The 24,061-nt window shown below is 59.0% G+C and overlaps 6 protein-coding genes across 6 annotated transcripts; 3 read left to right on the top strand and 3 right to left on the bottom strand.

Annotated features, from left to right (window-relative positions):
- Window positions 1–169: 169 nt before the first annotated feature.
- SNX21 (sorting nexin family member 21) lies at window positions 170–2,140 on the bottom strand. The gene is made up of 3 exons (XM_059480841.1): window positions 1,824–2,140; window positions 1,535–1,689; window positions 170–1,246 (listed from the first exon to the last, which is right to left on the bottom strand). The coding sequence occupies exons 1-3, from the start codon at window positions 2,095–2,097 to the stop codon at window positions 575–577; spliced, it is 1,101 nt and encodes a 366-aa protein (XP_059336824.1). The 5' UTR covers window positions 2,098–2,140; the 3' UTR covers window positions 170–574.
- Window positions 2,141–3,871: 1,731 nt separating this feature from the next.
- TNNC2 (troponin C2, fast skeletal type) lies at window positions 3,872–5,822 on the top strand. The gene is made up of 6 exons (XM_059480488.1): window positions 3,872–4,060; window positions 4,792–4,843; window positions 4,941–5,084; window positions 5,171–5,285; window positions 5,362–5,498; window positions 5,577–5,822. Exons 1-6 carry the CDS (start codon window positions 4,058–4,060, stop codon window positions 5,606–5,608), a joined length of 483 nt encoding a protein of 160 aa, XP_059336471.1. The 5' UTR covers window positions 3,872–4,057; the 3' UTR covers window positions 5,609–5,822.
- A 359-nt stretch (window positions 5,823–6,181) lies between these two features.
- Window positions 6,182–7,445, top strand: LOC132078478 (regulator of G-protein signaling 9-binding protein-like). Its single transcript, XM_059480645.1, has 2 exons — window positions 6,182–6,632; window positions 6,720–7,445. The coding sequence occupies exons 1-2, from the start codon at window positions 6,440–6,442 to the stop codon at window positions 7,151–7,153; spliced, it is 627 nt and encodes a 208-aa protein (XP_059336628.1). The 5' UTR covers window positions 6,182–6,439; the 3' UTR covers window positions 7,154–7,445.
- Window positions 7,399–9,097, bottom strand: UBE2C (ubiquitin conjugating enzyme E2 C). Its single transcript, XM_059480646.1, has 6 exons — window positions 8,623–9,097; window positions 8,518–8,545; window positions 8,291–8,377; window positions 7,925–8,129; window positions 7,738–7,797; window positions 7,399–7,603 (listed from the first exon to the last, which is right to left on the bottom strand). The coding sequence occupies exons 1-6, from the start codon at window positions 8,721–8,723 to the stop codon at window positions 7,545–7,547; spliced, it is 540 nt and encodes a 179-aa protein (XP_059336629.1). The 5' UTR covers window positions 8,724–9,097; the 3' UTR covers window positions 7,399–7,544.
- Window positions 9,098–9,351: 254 nt separating this feature from the next.
- On the bottom strand, window positions 9,352–13,757 carry DNTTIP1 (deoxynucleotidyltransferase terminal interacting protein 1). The gene is made up of 13 exons (XM_059480644.1): window positions 13,652–13,757; window positions 13,504–13,574; window positions 13,200–13,296; window positions 12,967–13,065; window positions 12,403–12,471; window positions 12,057–12,113; window positions 11,751–11,812; window positions 11,260–11,305; window positions 10,733–10,791; window positions 10,497–10,557; window positions 10,094–10,165; window positions 9,844–9,899; window positions 9,352–9,519 (listed from the first exon to the last, which is right to left on the bottom strand). The coding sequence occupies exons 1-13, from the start codon at window positions 13,736–13,738 to the stop codon at window positions 9,381–9,383; spliced, it is 975 nt and encodes a 324-aa protein (XP_059336627.1). The 5' UTR covers window positions 13,739–13,757; the 3' UTR covers window positions 9,352–9,380.
- A 3,403-nt stretch (window positions 13,758–17,160) lies between these two features.
- LOC132078803 (uncharacterized protein DDB_G0290685-like) lies at window positions 17,161–18,870 on the top strand. Its single transcript, XM_059481131.1, has 3 exons — window positions 17,161–17,262; window positions 17,419–17,521; window positions 18,005–18,870. Exons 1-3 carry the CDS (start codon window positions 17,161–17,163, stop codon window positions 18,748–18,750), a joined length of 951 nt encoding a protein of 316 aa, XP_059337114.1. The 3' UTR covers window positions 18,751–18,870.
- Window positions 18,871–24,061: the final 5,191 nt, after the last annotated feature.

The following is a 24,061-nucleotide window of genomic DNA, read 5'->3' as shown; positions in this document are numbered from 1 at the left end:
GCTCCTCAGTAGCTGCTTCTGCTTGTCCTTGGGCTCCTCCCTAGGACTGGGCTTGGGCCCAGCTGGAAGAAGGGGATGAGGCAGCTCCCACCTCTATGTGGAGGCTTGAGGCCTCCCACTGATGATGCCCTGGGGTAGTAAGGCTAAAGAGACACAGCAGGCGCCTTGCTCTTCTTCCTGCCAAGACTTTATTTAATAAAGTCCTTTATATTGTGTAAGTTTTATGGGAAGTTCCCGGCAAGAGCCCTGGACCCTGCCAGAAGCTTTCCCGTTCCCTTGCAAGGTGCCAGTATGTCCCAGCTAAAGTCTCAGCCACTCCAGGATCCCCTGCAGAGGAGGAGCAGCTTTGGGCAGCACCAGTGTGGGTAGTGGACCCCCGTGAGTCCCCAGCCCTGCAAAACAGACTAACCACAGAGAAAGTGCATTCAGGAGGCAGCTCCAGGCATGGACTGTGCTGCCCGTGGTACTGCAGTGCTGCTTCCCTGCCCCATTGCCACCCGTGGCATTTCCCTCGCTGCTCCCAGCTGCCACAGGTGTGTGAGCTTCCCCTCCCACCCATGTGAGCACAGGTGGCTCATTCCAGAGGTTCCTTGATCAGGCATTCCTTCAGGGAAGGCTGCTGCTGCAGGGCCAGCCCCGCTTCCCGCAGGTCCTGCAGCCGGGCCTCCGAGCGCCGCTTGTCCTTGCCCACCTTCCAGGCCAGGTGGACGTGGGCCTGCAGGAAGGGTCCCAGGAGCGGGTGGCTGCCCTGGGCCTCCAGCAGCTGCAGCGCCTGCTCGCAGCAGCCGTGGGCCTCACTGAGCTGGTCCAGCTCCTGGTGGCACACGGCCAGCCCCGCCAGTGTCAGCAGGAAGCGGCCGGAGCTGCAGACCCCCAGGCGGTCCTGCAGGCGGTAGGCGTTGGCCCAGGTGGCCAGGGCCTCACGGTACATGCCCGTGCACGTCAGGCGCTGCGCGGCCTGCAGGTCCGGCAGGAAGAAGAACTCGAGGAACTCAGGAGAGCGGCGGATCTCATCGATGGAGTGCAGGTGGGACAGGAACTGTTCAAAGGCTCGGCTCCGCTTGGCAATGGTCTCAGCGGTGAAGTTGCGGCGCAGTCTCTTCCTGGGGAAGGCAATGCTGGCCATGTCGCAGCTGAAGCGGCAGCGCAGGCGGCGGTTCAGCTGCTCGAAGTCCGAGTAGCGCCGGGCAATGGTGGCAGGGGCCTTGTCAAACTGGCCAGAGCGGATCAGGTAGATGGTGTAGAGCTGTGGGGGAGGCAGGTGTCAGGCAGTGCTGTGGGCACGCTGCTCCCGGCACAAGCACAGCGGGGTGTGCGGCCTCAAAGGGGCTGGGGGAGTTTGCCCGAACAGAAGGGAGTGGCTTGGGCTGCTGCAGCCACAGCACCCATCAGCCATAGTTACCTGAGGCTCATCTGAGCCGCCGGCACCATCCAAGCAGCACGGGGAAAGAGGAAAAAAATAAGCATCCCTGCCCCGGGGAGAGCAAGACTCGCACCCAACCCGTGCCCGCCCAGCCGCGCCGGGCTCACTCACCACGTACTTGGAAGAGCGCTCGCTGACCACGCTGGCGCTGGTGACCTCGAAGAGCAGGCGCTGCGGTGCCAGGCTGCCCCGCGACCTCCGCCACAGCTCCTGCAGCTGCCGGGTCAGCAGGCTGCCGCCGGGACGCTCCGCCACAGAGATCCACTCTGTGCCGGGAGAGGGGTGTCAGTGCCCGCCGTGGGGACAGGGCTCTGACATCTGTCGGGCTGTCGGACGCCACCATCGCACGAGTGTCCCTGGAGTCACCCCAGTCCCCCCAGCTCGCCGCCCCAGCACCTGCCTCCGTCCTCCGTGCCCGCTGCCGCCCCCGGCGCCTGCGGCGGCTCCTCCAGCTCCTCGCTAGCTCCGTCCCCCTCCTCCTCCTCCTCCTCCTCGTCCTCGTGGCTGGTGAAGCTCAGGGTGCCGCTAAGGCGCGTCGACAGCCCCTCGGTGTCGTCCTCCAGCTCCGAGCTCTCCGGGCAGTCCTCGGCCTCGCCGCCGCCGCCCGCCGGCTCCTCGCGGCCGGCCTCGCCCGCCAGCGCGTGCCGCAGCCGGTGCAGGATGCGGGCGGCCATCGCTGCCGGGGGGTCCGGGCCGGCACCGCGACACGGCGGGGCCCGGGGCTGCCCACCGCGGCACGGCCCCCCGCGGGGACAGCCCGGCCCCGGGACGCGCTCCCGGTGCTGCCCCCGCCCCGGCCGTTCGCGCTGCCCCGGGCCGGGCCGAGCCGAGCCGGGTGGTGCCGAGCGATGGCCGCTCCGCCACGGCTCGTCCCGGGATCCTCCCTGCGCGGCTCCGCCTCCGCCGGGAACCCGGATCGGGGCGGCGGAGCCGGCACCGCCCGGCACGGCCGGGATGGGGATCGGCGCTTGCGGCACCGTCCGGCGCCATCGAGATCGGTTCTCCCGGCACTGCCCGGCACGGCCGAAATCGGGATCGGTCCCTGCAGCACCGCCCGGGACTCTCGGATCAGGCTCAGGGCTCATCCTGGCTCTGTCCGCAGCCCCTGCCTGGGAATCGACCCCGCCCTTCTCGGTCTCGGCCCCTCTGTCCCCTGTCCGGGATGTCGTGGTCGGGCCGAGCCCCGGATATCTGCCCTGGGGCCACAGGAGCCACACATATCGGTGCTCGGCGCTGTGGTGTCCCAGGGTCTTGATACCCCAATACCCTGGCACCGCCGTGCTCTGACAGCCAGACTCCCCAACACCCCTGTATCCTGCTAGCCCAGACTCGGGGATGTGCCCCGGGCCACCTTGGCACCTTGGCACACTGCCACCCCGGCCTCAGTCGGCCTCACCACGCGGCCCATGGCCAGCCAGCACCTCCGGCACTTGCCCAGCCTTTTTTAGTGTCTGTCTGCTCACTCCTCACTGCTTCCTTGGGAATGTCTATAAATATCGAGGAACCAGCCCAGCTGCTGCCATCGCTCTGTCCATTGCTTGCTCAGTGTGCCCTGTTCCAGCACCCTGCACCCTACTCAGCTCAGATGGGACCCCTGAGCTTCCCTGGGCAGGGTGGGATGCACTAGGGGCTGGACTTGTTCCCAGTTCCCACCCGGTGAATGGGAGTCCCAGCAAAAGCAGGAGCCAGAAAACCCCTGGGCACCCCTGGCACTGGGACCTTATGGGACAGAGATTTGTCACCCTGTCCCCACTGCAGCCCTGGGGCTCTGAGCACCACAGGGTATGGGCCACTAGGCCAGTGTGTCCCCAGAGCCACGGGCCCCAGCCGGTCCTGGCAGCAGTGGCTGGCACGGGCTGCGAGTGTGAGGACTGAGCCTTCGAGGAGGCACCGGGCATAATTCCCACTCCTCAGAAGCACGAAAAAATGGAGCCATTTCCGGAACAGGTGCCAACAGCACTGGGGACCCCAAACCATGGGGCTCATGCTCCAAATCTCTCCAGGGACTTCATGCCCCAGGCCCCACAGGGGACCCCTTCCTTTTCTGGGGTGGGGGGCTGCAGCACTGCTCTGCCTGGGCCCCCTGGAGCAGAAAATGGGGGTACGGGGGGGGACGCTGTGTTGGGGAAAACCAGCTTGGTATTGGGAGCTTGAGCCAGGAAGGGCTGCATTTTCAGGGGCCAGTGGGTGATAGTCCATGCCCCTTGAGCAGGGGGGACCCCGTCCCCCTTACCCAGGTGATGCTAATGGCTCCAGGGCTATTTTTAACCCCCTCATTGCTGAGTTGCCTTGGATGGGGGTGTTGGGGGTGGGCAGAGCTGAGCTCCTGCCACGGCTTTGATCTCCCTCCTGAAGGGCTTGAATTTCCATCCCAGCCTCATCCCCATGTTAATCCCAGCCCTTGACCAATAAAGCTTTGGCTAAATTAGGTAAAGGCGCCAGTTGCCAGTGAGAGGGGCTGAGTGCTGCCAGAGCGCTGATAGGCTGAGGGGGGCCAGGGGGCAGTAGCTGAAGGCACATCCCACAGAGGAGACACTACAAATTGGGGTGCCAGCGGCACCACGAAGCTTCTGGGAGTTCCTGCTGCAGGAGCTGGTGATTCTCTGGGGGTGGGAAGCTCCATCAATTCCCAAGATGGTGAGTGTTCCTGTGTGCTGTGTGCCGTGTGCCAGAAAGAGACCTGACTGGGCAGGGGGCACCAGGGGGCTCTGGGCTGTGCCTCTGCAGCAGAGGGCAGCAGGGATATGGTGCCCAGTGCTGGGCTGACCATGGCAGTGAGGACAGGGAGGCGTTGGGGTGGTGCAGGATCCCCACAGAACAGATCTGAGGGTGAGTGTGTACTGCTGAGGGGGTGCAGGTGCCTGGGGACACCATCTCAACCCTGTTGGGAGCTCAGGGCTGCACAGAGGCAGGGGCAGCAGGGGGTGGCTGAAAGCCGAGTGCTGGGTCATGCGACACGGCCTCGCTGCTGGCTCCATGGCCGGCCTGCGCCTCCAGGAGAAACTCGATCGGGGCTGACAGGTGCCACGGCTGTAGCCCCAACGATCCCTACAAGGGGAGCTGAGGAGTTCCCAAAAATAGCTCTGCATGCCCAGGATGCCAAGGCTGAGCACAGGGACCATGACCCCAGCACAATGGAGCCCCCCAGATAATGGGGGACTCAGGCAGGGGCTCCCTGTAGCCCTCCATATTCATGGATGGCCTGGAAGGCATCAGAACTGTAGGGATTGCGGGTGCCTGTGGCTTATGCCAGCGCAGGATTGTCCTGCAGCAGGGCAGAGGCTCTTCCCACAGCCAAGCACTGTTCGGCCATGCTGTATGAGTGGTCTCTGGTTAGATATGGGTGACCCCTCTCCCTTGCCTTGCAGACGGACCAGCAGGCAGAAGCCCGTGCCTTCCTCAGCGAGGAGATGATTGCGGGTGAGTGTGGGGACAGCAGGGACAGGGGCCAGACATGGCCATGGTGCAGGGCCTGGCTCTGCCCCACTGCTCAGAGACCTGACCCGTCTCTCCACAGAGTTCAAAGCCGCCTTCGACATGTTCGATGCTGATGGCGGTGGAGACATCAGCACCAAGGAGCTGGGGACAGTGATGAGAATGCTGGGCCAGAACCCCACCAAAGAGGAGTTGGATGCCATCATTGAGGAGGTGGACGAGGACGGTGAGCAGCCCTTGGTGGCTGGTGGCAGGGGTGGGAGCTGGACCCCGGGCAGGCAGCCTGACCCACGCTTGGCTTCCTCCCCACAGGCAGCGGCACCATCGACTTCGAGGAGTTCTTGGTCATGATGGTGCGCCAGATGAAAGAGGATGCCAAAGGCAAGTCTGAGGAGGAGCTGGCCAACTGCTTCCGCATCTTTGACCGGTGAGTGTGGGGGCGAAGTGGCCCATCCTGTCTGTGGGAGCAAGCAAGGTCCCATCCCTCCCTCTCCCTCCTGCAGGAATGCGGATGGGTTCATTGACATCGAGGAACTGGGTGAGATCCTGAGGGCCACTGGGGAGCCTGTCACTGATGAGGACATAGAGGACATGATGAAGGATTCAGACAAGAACAATGACGGTCGCATCGACTTTGATGGTGAGCAATGGCCCCAGCCAAGCACCCATGTTGTGCACCCAGGCAGGGCCATGGGCTGAGGCTGCTGTTCTCTTGCAGAGTTCCTGAAGATGATGGAGGGTGTGCAGTAAGGGACCAGACATTCCTCAGGCCAGCTGCTGCACGCAGCCCTGCTCCCCTGCTGTCCAGGGAGCAGCAGCTCCACAGCATCTGGCCCTCAGCACTGGCTGGGACCTCGCTCTGTGCCAGGGTCCTGGTCACATCTCACCACCGGCGGCTGAGCTTTTCCTCCGATCTGTCACCTGTGGCTTTGATTCCAGCCTCAATTAAAGAGGAAAGGCTTGAGCTGCTGGTGCAGGATTTCACTGGGGGTGCATGGGGAGGGGGGCTGTGGCAGTGTGTCCCTGCTCTGCTCCCCAGGGAGGGAACGTGGGCGGGCTCACACCACAGGGCAGTGCTACAGGGGCAGCCCGGAGTTGTGGTTCCCACGGCCTCTTGGGCAGGCGCCAGTGCTGAGCTCAGAGTTTCCGTGCAGAGCAGCTCGTTCACACGCCAGAGGCTGAGGGAGGATGGCCCTGAGGGTCCTGCGCCAGGGCTGTGGGACCTGTGAGAGCCCCACGCTGGGACCCACATCTCCCACCCAGAGGACCTGGCTATAAGGTGGTAGGGCAGGAGAGCCCCTTCCCTACAGGGGAAAGGTGACACTTGTATCTGTGTCTCTCTTTGAAGGGGCTGTGCCAGCCTGCTGGAAACCACAGCTCCCTGGGGACCGGCAGGGGTGGAGCACAGCAGGGGGATGAGGCGGAGTGCAGTCCCCAGCCAGGGTGGGTGGGACCACCGAACCAAAACACAGCTCAGAGCTCGTCACAGCACAGCGCTCTGGTGGTACAGAGCAGCCGAGCCCCCGGAGAGCCAGCGGCCACCGCGGCCATCCTGCCCCTGCCCCGTTGTCACGGGGTGTGATGGCACCAGGCAGAAGGGATGCGAGCCGCGGGCGGGGGGCAGTGGGAACGTGTGCCACAGCCCAGGCTGCCCTCTGCAAGGCCACGGCCGGACACCATCAGCTGGTGCTGCAGCTCGGGGGGAGCGGGGACGGCCCCCGGCTGCGAGAGGAGCGCCGCAGGAGGAGCGCAGAGGCCTGTGAGCTCAGCATGGGTAAGGAGGGCACTGCTGCACCGGGCAGCAGCCACGGGAGCCTCTGCACCCACGCTGCTTGGCCCCGGCTCACACGCCGTCCCACAGGGCTGCGGCGGACGCTGCTGGCGGGGCTGCGGCAGGGCCCGGCCAGCCCTCGGGAGCGGCAGGAGCTGGAGCGGCTCTGGGTGCTCTTCCTCTCCGCCCTGGAGCTCTTCCTGCAGGACCTGTACAGAGCCCAGCACCTCTGCCAGCTCTTCTCCGTGCAAGGGGGTGGTGTGGCCCCACTGCGCACTGGGCTGGGGGGCTGGGGGCTGCCCAGCCGGAGAGGAGGGGGTCCCACACAGCCCCCCACCACCCAGAGCTTGGAGGAGGAGATCGAGCAGGTGAGGGCCACGCTGGCAGAGATGGAGAGCGGAGCCAACATTCCACCGTGGACAGTGGAAGCCACAGAGACCACACAGCCGGCAGAGACAAGCGGCACCGCAGAGAGAGCAGCCTGGGGAGGCGCCTGTGCTGGGCACTGCTGTGGGGTGCTCTGACCTGGGGGGCAGGGGAGGTGGCACCCCTGTCACAGAGCAGGGGACAGAGGTACCCCTACAGATCTCAACCCCTGCCCTTACAGATGATGGTGGGAGCTGCTCCCACCCTGTAGACAAAATGGGATATATACTGATAAACTCCTGTTACCCTACAGGGGTCACTATCCTTTCCACCCTTCCTGCCCACACTTGCAGAGGGTCCTCTAGGCACTCAGAGTATGCTAGAGCTGCCACAGAATCCCCTGCAGAAGTTATAAACCTGCATTTATTCATTTATTTATACATTAACCGTGGCTCGGACTGCGACATTAATTTAAAAACAGCCTATGATACAGAAGGCGGGGATGGCCGGGAGGGAGGGAAGGGGTGGGCTGAGGGGCCGTGGTGATGGTCAGGTCTCCTGGCTCTTGGTCTGCTTGTTGTACGTCTCCCGCACATACTTCTTGTAGGCTGAGGAGAGAGGGGGAATATGACACCACCTGAGGCAGTGGCCAGGGCAGCTGTGGGGTCAGACAGGCACTGGGGCTGTGCTGCTGCTCATCCCACTGGGGAGGGGGCAGAAGGGTTCTGCTTCAGGCACTCACCGACTTGGTTCTTCCAGAGCTCGGCTGCATGTGTGTTCAGAGGGCTCTCGATGTTTGGCTCTGCAAACAGTGGCTGGGTCAGCTGGTAGGAGGTGACCTGGACACCCCTGAGCCCTGATCTGGGTTGGACAGTCCCACCACCACCCCTTCCCTCAGCTCTCCATAGCAGCTTGTCCACGAGACCCACCTGCCAGCAGGCTCTGTATGGAGAGCAGGATGGTGCGGACATCATACAGTGCTGACCACTTCTCCTTGAGGATGTCGAGGCAGATGTTGCCCTGGGTGTCGACGTTGGGGTGGAAGCAGGGGGTCAGGAACCGCACGGTGGGTGCTGTGTAGGGGTACCCGCTGGGGAACTCCAGCGACAGCTTGTACCGCAGCTCCTCGTAGGCCTGGGAGTGGGAGTCGAGGGGACAGCAGTCAGGGGGGCTGTAGCCCCAGAGGTGTGGGGAGGAAGAGGAACAGGGGCAGTGGAGGGCTGGGACCACCCTCAGCCGAAGGGAGGAGAGTGGGGCACGGTCAGGCCCCCCCAGACCGGGATCGCGCTTCTCACCGTCCCGGCGGCGCCGTCAATGGTCCCGATCCACTTGAAGAGGTTGTCGGACTCGGGGAAGGCGGAAATGCCTTTGTCACCGGACATCTGCGGGGGCAGCGCGTTAGGGCGGCCCCGGACATCCCCCACCCCACCCCGGGTCAGCTCCAGGTGCCTTTGGGGACCCCCAGCCCCCGGCTTGGCCTCAGGATCCCCAAATCCCGACTCAGTCCCGGGGCCCCACTCACCATCAACGCCATCAGTTCTTGCTGCAGCCTGCGGGGAAAGCGCACGTTACCGGCCGGCTCACCGGGGCAGCCCCCGCCCTCAGCCCCGGTCCCGGCCCCGCTCACCTCTTGCCCACCGCGCCGCGGGCCGCCGTGGCCCCGGTCTCAGCCGCTTTGTGGGCGGCCGCGCTGGACACGGCGGCGGGGTCGGCGTTCTGTGAGGCCATAGCGGCTCCCGGGGCACGGAGCAGCACACCGGCACCGGCCGCCGCTGCCGGCGGGTCACGGGCTGGACGCGGCTCCCGCTCCCTGGCGGCGCCGCACCGAGTTCCGCTGGCTCCTTCCCTCCCGCAGTCCCGCTCAGGGCAGGACTCGGGCCCTCTGCGGCTCTGCCGGTGCCGAGCGGCGGTCAGGGCTCCCCTGGCGGGGCTGCCCCGTACCGAACGGCGGTGCTTGGGGCTCTCCTGCGCGGCGGCGGCGGCCCGATCCCAACCCCCACTGCAGACGCTCTCCGATTCAGCAGCGGCTCGGTCCGGACCCCTTTGTCAGTGCAGGAGCGGCTCGATGGCAGCCCCGGTTCCGGACACTCCGGTACGCCCCGCCCGCTCCCGCGCCCCGTTTGAATATTTCCGCGTGCCGCCCCTCCACCAATCAGCGCGCAGCCCCGTTCGAGCCGGCCAATCACCGCCCGCCGAGGATGCAGCTCCCACGATAACGGCCAGCGGCTGTTGACTGACAGCCGGCCCGGTGACGCACCGCGCTGTGATTGGCCGCTGCCCCGCGGGGGCGGGACCGCGCGTCCCGCAGGCCCCTCGGCGGGCAGAGCCCGGTGCCCGGTGCCAGGAAACGGCGAGGTGGGAACGAAGCGGCTTTATTGGGGGGCATCAGGGTTCGGGGGGGTCCTCGGGGGGCGGCACCTCCCCCCCGCGGCGAAGCGTCTCCATGTGCTTCTGCATCTTCTCAGTCATCCAGGCTGGTGGGATGAAAGGCTTCAGCTCTTCCAGCCGCAGATCAACAGAGTCCCTGGGGAAGAAGGAGGGCGAGATGGAGGGACTGCAGCACCCACTGATGATCCCAAACCCACCACGTGCCCTGGCACACATCAGTACCAAGCCCAGACCCACCAAACCCACCATGGATCTCAGCACTGCACCCAAATCTACCATGGACCCCAACCAACACCAAGTCCACACCTTTGTCACCAACATGGCCTCTTGGGCACCAAACCCCAACCATAACCCAATCCCTCCAGCACAGGACACTGCTGCAAGGTAGCAGTGAGGGGGCTTATGGTGGGGCTCCCCTGGGATGCAGCCCCAGGCCCAGAGTTTCTGCTTTGCTCCTCACCTGTAATCCTCACTGGCGGCCAAATCCCGAATGTCCTCTTCAATGAGGAGGTAGGCCTGTGACACAAGGCAGGGGACACCTCAGGGTGGCTGCGAGGGGCAGCCAGGGCAGGGCGAGCCCCCAGCCACCGCTGTCCCCGTAGGAGCCAGCTGTGCCTCCTGGCCATGCCCCAGTGCTGTGGGCAGGGCACAGACCCTGGCAGCGCAGTGTCCCCACCCCTGTGGCGGGCCCTGCGCCTGGGTGCACTCACCATCTTGCCCCCAATGGCTCTCATGTGCTGCTGCTCTGTCAGCCAGTGCTTATCCTGCGGGTCAGCTGCGTACTGCAATAAAGCACCAAGGACCGAGCTAAGAATGAGTGACAGACCCTGCCCTGAAAGCTCCCCCTCCTGCAGGACACTGCCCCCCACTCTGTTGTGCTCCCCACTCTGCTCTGCCCCCCACTCCTCCTGCCCTGCTCCAGCCTCAGCCCTGGCTCTGCCCATCCCGCCGCCCTGGCAGGCACAGGACACCATTGGCTCGTGTTGTGCGCGGGCCAAACCTTGGGAACGCGCTCTAAGACAACAAACAAGGGCATGGGGGAGGAGGCAAACAAGGGAGCTGAAGCACACGCTCCTAATTCCCATGGGAAACCATCTGGCTGTGGCACCTGACCTTAAAGAGGTGGGGATGCTTGATGTAGAGTCGCCCTCTTGTTCCTCCCATCCCGAGAGCCCTGCAATAGGAACACGAGGGGTGTTAGGGGTGTGGGCAGGGCAGCTGTGGTGGCACAGGGACACCCCTCTCCTCCCCAAGGCCTTCCTACTGAGGCAGAGAAGCGAAGTGACGGGAGGAGTGTCACGGGCTCCTGCCTGGGGACGCCACCCTCCATCGACAGGGCCGTTCCTTACTTGTTTGCTCGAGATCCCAGCACAAAGGTTGTGGTTTCAGTCAGTCGGGATGGATCCCACTACAGAGCAATTGGAAAAGGGGCAACATTAGAAATGAAGCTGCTGCTGGCCACGCTCCACAAGCCTCGGCTCTCTGACAGGGAACCTTGGAGCTGCCTCCAGGCTGGGAGGGAGGGAGCTGCTGGCCAATGACCTCCAGCCTTCAGCAGGGGAGGGACATTACATTCCATCGGGGCTGATCTAAGCAGTTTCCCTCGTGGGAAACACTTGTGGGATTCTCCTGGCTACTCCCGGTCTCCTCAGGGCTGCCCCAGTGGCACCACACCGCAGGGATACAGGCTATGGTGCCTGGGGAGACCAGCAAGGGCCTCCGGGCACTTCGCTTCCTATTCTTGCTCCAGCCCTGCCCAGGGCCCCGTCAGGGCACAGCACAGCCCCGCTGTCCTGGGCTCCTGCAGCTGCAGGGCTCTGCCAGAGGGAGCAAAGGGGAGGAGAGAGGGAGCCCAGCAGTGTCGGACAGCTAATACCTTTGGTCCATCCCTTTTCACAGGCTCAGAGACTTTGAGCTTCCACCTGAGGGGAAGGAAAATACAGTGAGAATGAGTCCCAGGGGGATCAGCTCAGTCACCACCAGCAGCAGGGACTGAGCCCAAGCCCTTCCAGATCCACCGTTTTTCACACCCTCCATTCCCCCACAGTGCCCAGCTTCGGACCCTCAGTTTTGCTGCACATCCTCCTCTCCTGGTTGCCCAGATCCTGCCATCTCCTGTGTCTCACCACTCACTCTGGATGGTCCATCTGGACCTTTTCACCCCTTTGGGCCTGTTTAAAATCCCTCCTTTAAAGGTCTTTGCCTCCTGAGGGGAACACCTCAACCTAGCCCTGCTTTTGCACACACCCAGAACTCCCATCACCCCTGTGCAGGAGAGGAGTCTGTGGGGTTTCTGTGCACCCCACAGGCAGCCTCATGCCCCCTGCCCTCCCCAAACAGGGGCTCTGGCTCAGGGTTTGTACTCACGCTGCCATGCCTGAGACTCCACGGTCATTTGACAGGCTCTGTCCTGGAGGCCGCCCCTTCCTCTGCATGGAAAAAACCCTTGTGAGACCCAGCTGTGCTGCCTGTGAACCCTCTCAGCAACCCTCCCTCTCCCAGGGAAGCTGCTTCTTTTGTCACAGGCAAAAACACTGCCTGGGACCAGACTGAGCACCTCCAACACGTCAAAAAAGCTTCCTGTGCACCTCCCTGCACTCACACTGTGGGAATGGCCAGGAATGAGGGCCAGGCTTCCCAAAAATAAAATCTCTTGTGGGGAAACCATTGTACCTTTTTTGGAATGGGGCTCCCTCGGCGGCTCAGCTCCTCATCCATCTGTCGGGCACGCTGAGGAGGAAGGGCAGTGGGATGAGCAGGGCTCTTCTCCCATCCTGGCCAGGTGAACACTGACCCCAGCCCACCTCTGTGAGCAGCCTGAACTGCAGCAAGCAGCACCCACACCTGGGATTCTCCTTGCCCTGTATTCCCTTCAAGCCAAACATCCCCCACTCTGCCTCTGCACTACTGCACTGGTGGCCAAGAAGAGCCAGAGAACAAAGTGATCCCAACTCTTCTCCTGTCATTTAAACCTCTCTCACAGGTCATTCAAACCTCTGTGTACAGTCACAGCAATTACCTTTGGCACTGCCTGCTCATGGGGCAACCTGGGAACCGCCTTTTTGCCATCGGAGAACAACAGCTTGGCCTGCAGGAAGACAAAGAAGGTTCCATTGATTCTGGGATCAGAGACGGCCCCATAACCAATCCCCACCTCTACATATCTGCCTAAAAGCCCTGCAGCAGCTTTGCTTTTGGAGTGCTACCAAGGCCATGCTTCCACAGACAGCCAGATGCAAAAGCACAATCTGAGCATGATAAATTCTGGAGAACTGGCAGATAAGCAAGACGTGAAAGGAAAAGTCCTGCCCTACCCTGCCAGGACCCTCTGACAGGTACTGGGAGCCAGCTTGTGTGGCTCCAGCAGTGTGCCATGTTCCTACAGCAGCAGTGAAAAGAAGCAGCATGAGCTGCCCAGCCCTGACTGCTCCCTGCTTCCCAGTGAGAATGAATCCCAACACAGCAGTCATACAAGGGCTGTGGGTGTCCCCTCACAGTGACAGCAAAGCTGTTAAGAGGGACACATTCTAGCCAGGCTGCTTTGCTTGGCTGGGCACTCAAGAAACACCTCACCATCACTCACCTGCTCCAGGCAGCTCCTACAGGTCTCCTGGATGAGCTGCTCTGGGTCCACCTCCTCGCCAACGTTATCACGCACGTTGATGGCGGCTGTCTGGAAGAACTGAGCAGGAAAAGGCGGGAGAGGGTGACAGCCTGTGCAGTGCCAGCTCGGCTCCCAGCCGGGCACGATGGCCTCGGTGCCAGCCGAGCTGTCCCCAGCACCTTCAGGCTGCTGCCCACCTGTCCAGCGCTCACCTTCATGTACTTGTTGAAGATGCCCTGGATCTCCTCGTTGATGCTGGGCTGCAGCACAGCACGCAGCAGGTCCATGGACACGCTCGGGTCCGTGAAGCTGCGGGTGGAGGGCTCAGGAGGTGGCGCGGAACCCCCTGCCCGGCCCGGTCTGACCCGATCCTCCCTGCGCCCGGTGCCCATCCCGGTCCCGCAGCTCCACCCTTCCCCTGCATCCCCCCGTGCCCCGGTGCCCATCCCGGTCCCGCAGCTCCACCCTTCCCCTGCATCCCCCCGTGCCCCGGTGCCCATCCCGGCCCCGCCGTACCTGGTGGTCATCTGGGAGCGCCGCCCGCGCCGCTGCACCAGCCGGTGCTTGATCATGATGTTCCAGGGGTTCTGCGGGACACACCACAGCGGGTCAGCCGCGGTCCCGCCGCCCCCCAAACCGGCCCCCAGACCGGCCCCCTCCTCACCGTGCTGACCAGCTGCTCCTCGGCATCGCCCGGGCCCTCCTCGCCCGGCGGCCCCGGCTGCTGCTCGGCATCGCGGGCGGCGCCCATGGCCGCGCTGCCGGCTGCGGGGCCGGGCACCGGATGCGCGGGGATCCCGCGCCTGCATCATCGGGCCCCGACGGATGTGACGCGAACCGGGGCTACGGGGTCGGACCGGGGCCGGGCGGGAGAGGCAGGGCCGGGGGGACACCCGGTGTGGGCTCTCGGAGCCCGGGCTCACAGCGTGCCCGCCCGGGAGGTGCCGCCGGGGCGCTGGGCGCTGCCTCCGGGTGTCCCCGCCGCCCTCCCCGGGGCTGAGCGGTGCCAGAGGGTGACACGGCATCCGAATCCTGAAACTCACCCTGTCCCACCCAGAGCAGTGCTGGAGAGATAGGCAGCGCATCCCGAATCCTTAAACTCACCCTGTCCCACCCAGAGCAGAGTGGAGGGCGAGGCACGGCATCCCGAGTCCCTTAAACTCATCCTGTCCCAGGGCAGGAGCTGTCCCAGCGGGTGGAGCTGGACACACGCGGCCCCTGGCTCTGAGAGCAGCTGCAATGTGAACGCCAGTCTTTCATGATCTGTGTGTTTGCTCGTGTAATTCCTCTTTCTGGATTCTCATTGCTTCTCTGAGCAGACACCCCAAAGCATTTCCTCATCTTGTATAATGTGTGCAGGATAGTCAAAACAACTTTTTTGTCGTTTTCCAAATAATCTCACCCCATGTTGTGGTCAAAGAGAAGCTTTTCTGTTGAATCAGCTGGATAACACTTTGTATTGATAAACCATTTACTATTTTGCTGGTAACGTTCTTCCTCATTCCAAGATGATTCAGTGAGAGAAACCAAGCACAGGGGATTTGCCAGATTTTAGGGTGGGTCTCGCTGTGCAGAACAGGGGTGTTCCTCAAGCAGCCATCTCCAAGGGCTGTCCCTGTCCTCTCTGCAAGTGGGGCAGCCCTGAGCCCAGCTGAGGGGAAAGTGGCACCTCCTTCCCACCAGCTTTGCCAGATGCTCAGTCTTGTTTCATTTGTGTTTAAGGGATGAGTGCACGTGGCTCTTGGAGCCATGATCTAATTGACAGGGTGGTGATCAGTCAAAGGTTGGATTCGATGATCTCAGAGGTCTTTTCCAACCTAAACCCTTTTGTGGTTCTGTGACCAATGCCTGGGGGCTGTGTTGGCGCCTCCAGAGGATGTTGTGCTGGTGTTTCTCAGCACCTGCCACTGCAGCCTGTGGCTGTGTCCCCTCAGTGTGACTCTCCTGCTGTAGCTGCTGGCCCCACAGTGACCACCATGGGCTCACATGGAAGCCTGGAAGAAGACTTAAATCCTGGAACAAATTCTCAATGACAGAGTCGCTGTTTTTGCAGGGATATCTTTTCAAGAGTGTGTCAGAACAACATCTGTCAAGGATCACCTAAACCTAACTGATGTGGTGCCTTATTTGGGTCTCCTCCAGGCCCTGGTTTTTAATGGTAATTTTTCCATGGATTTCTGTGGTAGGTGCATGTCTGCAAGACATGAACACCAGATTCACAGCTGAGGTTACCCATGTTCCTGCTTGATTCTCAGGGAGACTTTGGACAAGTCCCCTGACCCTCAGTATCCTCAAGTGTTTATTTCATCATAGCAATTTGCTTGTCAGACATTCTCCCCCATTAGCTCCCTAAATGTTATCCAGGATTATGGTCTGCTAAAGCAGAAATGTGCCAGAATTAAGGTGTTGTTCCCAAAAGGAGGCACCACCAGGCAAGCACAGAGACAGCAGCAGTGCTGAGCTCTCCATCGCGGCACTCCTGAAGTCGGAAGGAGCCCTGCCATCCCTCAGGTTGTTCCAGATGGTTTTGCAGGTGCGTGGAAGGGAGCTGGAGCTGCTGACACGGGCTGGCCAGCAGTTCCTGCCCCGGGGTGCCCAGCTCAGGGGTGATTAGCAGCCACAGGAACCCGTGATAAGCACTGGGCCAGCGGGTTCCGCCGGGCGGCTGCAGGTGTGGAGCACCACATCTCCATGGGCATGGGTGGTTCGGGGAGGAATTGCATCCACCTTGAGTCACAGCAGGAGGAGAAGGATCAACCTGTACTTAAAGCATTTTTCTTGCCATGAGCCCTCTTCCCACACAGATTGGTGGAGGTTTGTGCAGAGCTGTGCTCCTTCCCTTGCACTGGCCCTGCATTGTCTTGATGTGATGTTGGTGGAAAGCTCTTTGAGCGTGACTTGGCTTTTGCAGCTCTCCTGTCAAGTGCCAGCTTAGAGTTTTAGTAACAATGTCAATCTCAAACCAATTAATTTCACTCACCCCACAGGTGCAAATTTAAACTTTGTCTATTATCCAGAAACTCCAACCCATTTGTGCTTGGTGCTGATGTGCCCTGGGCTGACCAGTCCTTAAGTTCTCCTACCCTATTCATTGCACATTGCTTTGTGTGTAATTCAGAAAGAAATCATTAAATAGAGAAGGAGAAAATTGGAAAATTAGATTCCAACACGTACTCCCGGGTGACTGGAGAATAACTTGCTTTAAACAGGTTAGCACTCACAGAATTGGATCTTTGTTAAGCTTAATCTGCTGTTTCAAACACATTAAATATGTCTTTACCCTGAGATCCCATGCAGAGGAAAGGGGAGGCAGTGTGGCAGCGCATCCAATTTTCATTTGCTCTGACTGTGGGTCTCTGGTGAAAGCCAGCAGTGTGGCTGGCAGTTTGCAGACAGGTTCCTGTGCTCTCCTCAGCTCGGGTGAGCTCTTGTGCTTGAAGTCCCCTTTTCCTCCAGAGAGGTCTATTTTAATGCAGCACTGTTTCATTGGAGCAGGTATTCATTGGACAGTACCTAATTTGGTGTTTGTGCATGCAGTAACTGTGCACTCCCATTGCAAATTCATGTGGTTATCGAATGCTTGTGTGTAAATTAACAGGGCTCTCATGCATGGACACTAAATCCTGCAATTCATGTTCAGGAGTTCCCAAAAGCTGCATGGAGGCCACGTTGATGGGGTCTGGTTGGTCTGGGGGAAAGACACACTCAGCACACACTGAGCTCTGACTTTGCCCACAGTGTGCTGAGCTGCGTGGGCTGTCCTGTGATAAAGGGGGTCCTGGGGAGAACCATGGGTCTGTGGGACAGCATTAACTTGCTCAGGAGACTTTGAGCTCATTTGTGTGCCTAAACCTGGCAACTAACAGTAGGAACTCTGAAAGAACTGGAGTAATCTGCTTGGGAATGGGATAGTTCAGAGACAGGTGCTCAAATGAAGCCTTGAATATTTGACCTACAAAAATCCGCAAAGAATCCCCACATGTGAAACAGGAGCCTTGAATGGAGGGCATTTTGCATGTGGAAGGAGAGAGCTCCTGGTGCTGCTGCCAGGTGCTCTTGCCCTGATCCTGTTCCATCCGGGATGGCAGGGCCAGGACAGGCTCCTGCCTGCAGCACAGCCCTGCACTGGGGCAGAGCCTGGTGCTGGGGTCACTGCTGTTGCTAAAGGTCACCATGGGGATTCCTGTTGAGAGCAGCAGTGAAGAATCTGCCTCTGTGCACTCTTGGTTCCCCTTCTGTCCGTCAGTCCTTGTGCTGTCCTTGGAGTGCGGCCAAGTCTGGATCCTGCTCCTGCCTTGGCTGAGGGTGGAGCTGCAGTGGCTCCTCGGTAAACAGAATTAGAGGGAGATGTGGGAGGTCCCTGAAGTCACCTGTGGGCTGCCTCCTCCCATTCCTGCACCCGGGCTGCCTGCGAGCCCCTTTAAATTGCAGGTTGGCAGAGCCCTGGGCACAGCCTTCATCAGCATGGCACCGAGCATCCTCCTGCTGGGGCTCCTCACCCTGTGGGCACAGCTGCAGGCAGCACCCATTGCAGGCAAGTACGGCTGGCTGGGAGGAATATTTAAGAATGTTTTTTCCTTATTTTCATAGAATCACAGGTGTTTTGCAGGTGCTGGCAGGTGCCAGGTTGCTGCCTTGGGAGGGCAAGGGAAGGCACGGGGGGAGTGGAGTGCGATTAGCCCGGGCTATGTGGCACTCACTGCTGTGGCACAGCGAACAGTGGCACAGTGCCACCTCTCCCTGATTCCCCAGGCATGGGTGGCTGCTGGCACCAGGGCAGAGGTGCCCAGGAGAGCACTAGCCCCACCATGACACTGCCATGAGCTGGGAGGCACCAGCATGGGGAGTTGCCTCACCATGAGGGCAGCAGGGGTGAGGCAGAGCCCTGGAAACCCACCAGGAAAAGCTGCAGAGGAGAAGACAGCACAGCATCGTGGCTAACTGGGCTGCTGGGTGGGAGCATGGATGGAAGGGCAGCATGCTGGGGCTGATGCTGCTGCTCTCTGTTCTCCTACAGAGTTCCATGGAGTGGCTCCAGCTGGGTGGCCACCACCAGGGCAGCTGGGAAGCACCCTGAGCCTTGAGCCTGGGAGAGAGCTCAGCATGGTGCCTGGCAATGGCAAAAACAGCTCCAATAGAGGTGAAATGGGTGACTCCAGTAGCCATGAAACTGGTGAGTCCAGTAGCAGTGAAACTGGTGATGATGGCAATAAAAATCAGCTTTGTGATTGCAATGATCATGATCATGCTGGCAACAACAGTGATGATAATGGTGATGATCATGATCATGGTGTCAACAGTGACAATTCCAATAGCAAAGAAGATGGTGATGATGGTGATAAAAATGACCTTTTTCATGGCAAGGACAGTGACAATGGTAATGGTGGCAATGACAGTGGTGATGGTGCTGATGGTGTCAACAGTGACAATTCCAAAAGCAATGAAGATGGTGATGATGGTGTTAAAAATGACCTTTCTGATGGCAAGGATGATGACAGTGATGATGACAGTGATGATGGCCATGGTGCTGGTGATGATGGCAATGATGATGGTGATGATCTCATCAATGATGAAAATTCCAATAGCAATGAAGAAGATGATGATGGCATCAGTGATGAAAATTCCAGTAGCAATGAAGATGGTGATGATGACATCTACAGTGACAGTTCCAATAGCAGTGAAGATGGTGACTCCAATTACAATGAATATGATCGCTCCAATAGCAATGAAAATGATTCTGATTATGGGGGCTGGAGATATTAGATTGTAAGGATGTAATTGCCCTGGGATCAGAGATTTTTGGGTTCCTCTTTTCTAGTGTTCAGCTCAGGCTACCAGATTTCATGCCTGATCTGTGCCAATAAATGTATCTAGTGAATATGAGAGCATAGTGTCAAAAATTTCTTTAACAGCTTGGCATCTCAATTGGGGCACTTGTTCACTTGCCCATTTCCTTCCAAGCACCAGATATCCAAATTTGCAGCAGTGGATGGTTTCACCCAGGAGCTCTGGAGTAAGGAAGTGTCAAATCTCTAAAGGAGGTTCAAGTCCTGCCTTATACAAGTTTGAGTTTTGTGGGTTTTGGGAAAGATGAGCTATGTACCTGGCTTAAAGAGGGGGATGCCCTTAGCTGAGGCACTACAGAACAGGGAGAAGACAGTTGGCACTACTAAATGATCCCTAAAACTCACAGTGATTTCATGCCAGGAGGAATGGCCATATATTACTTGACATGCTGGGACAAAACCTGCAGAAGTGTCCCCCACACAGGGGGTTTCAAAGAGACTGTTCTGATTTGCCTTCAGCACAGATTACAGGACTGGTACATAGGGCAGATTGATGTGTATGGGATAATTGAGCTCGGGAAAAGCAGCAGCTCAGGAGTGGGGTTGGTACATGATATCCTGAGGTAAATTCCAGCCCAGACCCTGCTCCTCTCTGTGTGCCCACTGAAAAGGATTTTCCACTGTCTGTTCCTGTTGCTTTGCTTTCTATGCTCACTGCTGCTTCACCTGCAACTGCCCCAATCCAATCTGGACAAATGATGTGAGTCCTGTTATCAATGGGCAGCCAACAATTGTTTTAATTTATATCCATTGACCCTGCATTACAGGAGATTTAATGCTGTGGGCTACTGACATGCCAAGGCTGAGGGAAGATGCAGAGCAATGTGCTCAATTATTTTCTTTCAAATTTGTGCTCCACATAATGAAAACTGGCAGGATTGGAAAGCTGTGGAAGAAAAGCTAAAGGTGGCCAGGGACTGCATAAAAGATGAAAAGAGCAAAGGAGTGTTTTGTAAGATATTGGACACTTGCACAGAAGCTGCCTGTTAGGACAGGAAAAACTATAGCAGAGAGAAATAAGATCTGAGAGAGAAATAGAAGGTTGCAAAGAAGCTGTATTATTGTCTTTGAAAATTGAGAAGCTGCATAAACAGGAAGAAAAGCTACAGGAAGAAAAGGAAAAAAATAAAAGTCAGAAGAAAAGACTGAGGTTATATTTATGTGGACTCCCCGTCCTCTCATATTGTATAGATTAGAACACTAACTTTTATCCCATGAAGAATGAGATTGGAAACATTTGGGGTAGCCCTGACCATAGTGAACCTGGAGAAGATTGTTCTTTGTTTCCTTCAAATCCCCCTGAATATGAAACCAGACTCATTAGAGAAACAGAAGAAACCAGTGCACCTTAGGATAGAGTGGGAAATTATACTCCAAACCAGCCCCATTTGATTTGATTTAGATGACTGATCTGCAAGAGCCCTATGGCTGTAAGCCAGGCCAGACTGAAATCTGGCAATTGAAATCCTATCAAGGCAGACACAATAATGGTCCAGACATTCTGATGCTATTGGACAAAAATTTATGCAATTTTTAACAGACATGGGAGCACGAGATTCAATTTTAAGAGAATGTTGTTGGGTGTTCAGCCTGGTCAGCAAAGAGTTAAAGTTGCTGGAGTAAGCAGAACAAGTGCCAAAAGCCAAACCACCCAGGGTAATTCACAGCCCCTGGGCAAGAGCACGTGTTGGCACAAGTGCATGTCAGCCACTTGCTGTGCTCTTAGAGATCATAGTGAAACATTTGGGTTTTGGTGTTCTGAAAGGCCAAACCTGGTGTCTGCTGTCCTGAAGGGTATCATCCAGCAGCTCAAATGCCAGCCCTACCCTGAATTCAGGAGGCTGCAGTTTGTGCTCTGTGCAGCTCCTGCACTCCCTGATTCGACAATCACTAATGTTCCACAATACCCAGCTCCTGCTGCAGCACAGAGTGGGATTTCTGCAGCCACACACCCCTGGATGGCAGCACTGGATATGAAATATGTATCCTTTGTAGCCCCCTTATTAGAGAAGAAAAAAATTGGCATTTCCTTGAGAAGGGACAATATACCTTTAACAAACTCCCACTGGAGTGTAAACATTTGCTGATTGTTTATAGTAATTCCCCTGGCAAGAAACCAAATTAAGGGAAAGAATCCCCAGAATGTGAGGGAAGACTGTGGCTAGGGAAAAACTAAAGGCTGTAGCAAAGCTGGAGACTGGAGAGGAGCTGGGGGCTGGTGGGAGAGATCTGTGCTGGGGGAGAAGCCAGAGAAGCCTGAGGAGGGAAAGAATCCTGGATCTGACAGGGAGCAGATGATGGCAATGATGGCTGTGGTGGTCATGACTGCTGAAAATTTTCTATTATTTGAAAGTAGCCGAGTGCTTGTTTGATATCAGGAGTTGGACCCGTAAGGTGCAAGTTGAACTTTATCTGAACCATAGTGGGTGTGTTGTGTAGGTAAAAGAGAGAGAGTAGTGAAACCCAGGGCTGACAATCTCAACATTAATTCTAGAATAGACGAAGCTGTAGCTTAAATGTTACTTAAAAATGAATAGCTGGAGTGGGCAGCTCATAGATCATGGTGTATGAACTGTAACCACCATATTGTAACATGGACCAGAGATCTGAGTGAAATCCCCACCAACACTGACCTCAGAGGGTGTGAAAATGAGCCCGTGGAGGCCACTGGGTAACAAACAGTGAAACAATGAAGAATGAGAAGACCCCAGAGCCCAACAAGACTCTTGATCTGGACTGTCACGTGAGGGATGGGGAGTTTACACTCTAAGGGTATAATTGCCCAGAGATTTCATTGTTTGGGGTCCTCCTTTTGAGGCTGCAGATCAAGCTACCAGATTTCATGATTGATCTGTGCCAATAAATATATCAGATAGAGTTCAGAGTCTGGTGTCAGAACTTTCTTTAACACTGATGATGATGATGATGATGGTTACAGTGATGGTGCTGGTGACAGTGATTACACGTGTTGACTGATGCCAGAAGGTTACAAGGAACATGTGAGGTGAGGAGAGCCCACAGAGTGCAGGGGCCTCTGCCTCACTCTACCAGGGCTGGTCCTGGGCACCAGTGGTGTTTCGGGCTGAACCTTTTCCTTCCTAATAAACCCCACACAGTGGCCACTGGCTGGGTGTGACAAGCTGTCCTTGGTCAGTGCCTGGCACGGCCAGGTCACTGTGGCTGCCCCAGCCCTGCCCAGGGACCCTCTGGTGCTGCTCCTGCCCAGGGTGGGCTCAGCAGGGCCCTCTAGACACCAAAATGCTTCTGTTCCCTGTGGGAGACCCCCAGAGACAGCCCCAGGCACTCTCCCACCCAGGACCCACAGAGCATCTCTGGAGCAGAGCAAACCTCCCCATGGGGTCTGTGGCTCCCTGAGGCTCCCCAAGCATCCTCCCAAAGCCTGAGCAGGGACCCCATCCCTCCCACAGGGACTGAAGGTCTCTCAGGAGCTGCTGGGGGCTCACCAGGAGACAGATGCAGCAGGAGCCAGACATTGTTCATCACAGACTGGGTTTACTGGGGGTGGGGGGCACAGAGACCCCTATGGCAAGCACAGAGCTGAGGGTGCTGAGGTGGGATTGGGAGGCTGGGTGATCATCCAGCAGCTGATGGAGCCCTCCGTGGCTGTCCAGCTGTCCAGCTGTTGTTTGGCTGTCTGGTGTGCACAGACTGGGTCCTTGGTCCAGGTCCAGATCCAGGTGGGGGCTAAGTGAATTCTGGGAAAGACAGAAATCCATGTCAGGCTCTCCCTCTGTAGCATGACTGAGCACATCTGACAGCCCCACAGTGGGACCCTGGGGGTGAGGGCTCCAGAGACCCCAGACAGCTCTCCCAGGGAGCTGTGGGGGGCTTGGTGATAATTTCTGCAGCATGCAAAGATATAGGGGAGACAGCACAGGTGGGATGCTGTACTCCCAGCCATGGTCACAGTGGTCTCTGTGCCCATGGCTGCACATCCTCCTGCAGCACTGTTCCACAGGGTCCCACATCCACCTGTGCCCCCCTGTGCCCACCCACACTCACCTGGGGAGAGCAGCCGGGCCCAGAGGCAGCAGAGCCCCAGGAGCAGGAGCAGGGACAGCAGCCTCATGGCGTGGATGGGCAGCGTGGGGGCTGCCTCCCTGGGCACAGGCAGGGCTTTAAATCCTCCTGGGGCACAAGGTTGGTGCCCATGACCTGGCCCATGCCCCAGCACCCGACACGCTCCATCCGAGCGTGAAGCCTCCCGTCCCCTCCCTCCCTCCGTCCCGCGGGCAGCTGGGCTGGACGAGCCTGGGGGAGGCAGGAAAGTGCTGCTGGCGGTGCTGGGCTCCGTGCAGCCCCAGGTGAGCCGTGCTGTGCCACAAGGCAAGAGCAGGCAGTGCCATCCCCGGCTGCAGGGGACAGGGAGGGGACAGGCAGCAGCCAAGGGCCGGGGGACCCTGCTCGGGGCCGGCCTGCTGAAACAGTGCAGGAGCTCCCCGGGCCGGCGCTGTGGAGCAGCCCGTGGTGCCCTGGCAGCTCTCCGGGCATTGTTCTGCCTCGGGAACAATCGCTGGTTCCCGAGGGACGTCCTGTGACCGGACACGGTCCACAGCCCCCCGCTGCCAGCGGCCCCTGAGCCCTGCATCTCCTGGCCAGGCGCTGCCCAGCTGGCCCAACACCTGGGGACAGGAGAGCTCCAGGGACACCGGGTCCTACTGCTGCTGGGGACGGGGATGGGCACTGCAGGGCTGCAGCAGCGGGTCTGGGGGCTCACATTCCCGTCACACGGGGCTCAGCTGCCCCTGCCCTTTCCATGGACACTGCGAGGTGTGGCAAGGACGGCGCCGGAGCTGCCGGGGCTTTCCCTGACAGAGCTTTTCCTTCCGGGAGTGCCCGGCCCTGGGAGAGGCAGGAGGGCTCACTCTGCACGTGTGTGAGTGTGTGTGCACACGTGGCAGCCAGGGGTGGACACGTGTGTGTGTGTGCAGCCCAGGCTCCCTGTGCTCCTGCTCAGCCCCTCGGCTCCGCTCCTGCCTGGCAGCAACATCATCCCCATGGCACAGGCTGCCTCTGTCCCTGTCCCTGTCGCTGTCCCTGTCGCTGACCCTGTCCCTGTCCCTGTCCCTGTCGCTGTCCCTGTCCCTGCTGGGCGCTGCATTCCAGGGAGATGCCGCATTCCTGGGTGTTCCCAGGGTACCCCGTCACTGCTTTCCCATGGAGGAGGCCTGGCTGGCGGCTCTGCACCCATCGCTTACCCTGTGTCA

Source organism: Ammospiza nelsoni, chromosome 12 (genome assembly GCF_027579445.1).
Source record: "Ammospiza nelsoni isolate bAmmNel1 chromosome 12, bAmmNel1.pri, whole genome shotgun sequence".
Classification (NCBI taxonomy): Eukaryota; Metazoa; Chordata; class Aves; order Passeriformes; family Passerellidae; genus Ammospiza; species Ammospiza nelsoni.
This window is presented reverse-complemented; position numbering and strand designations above follow the sequence as displayed.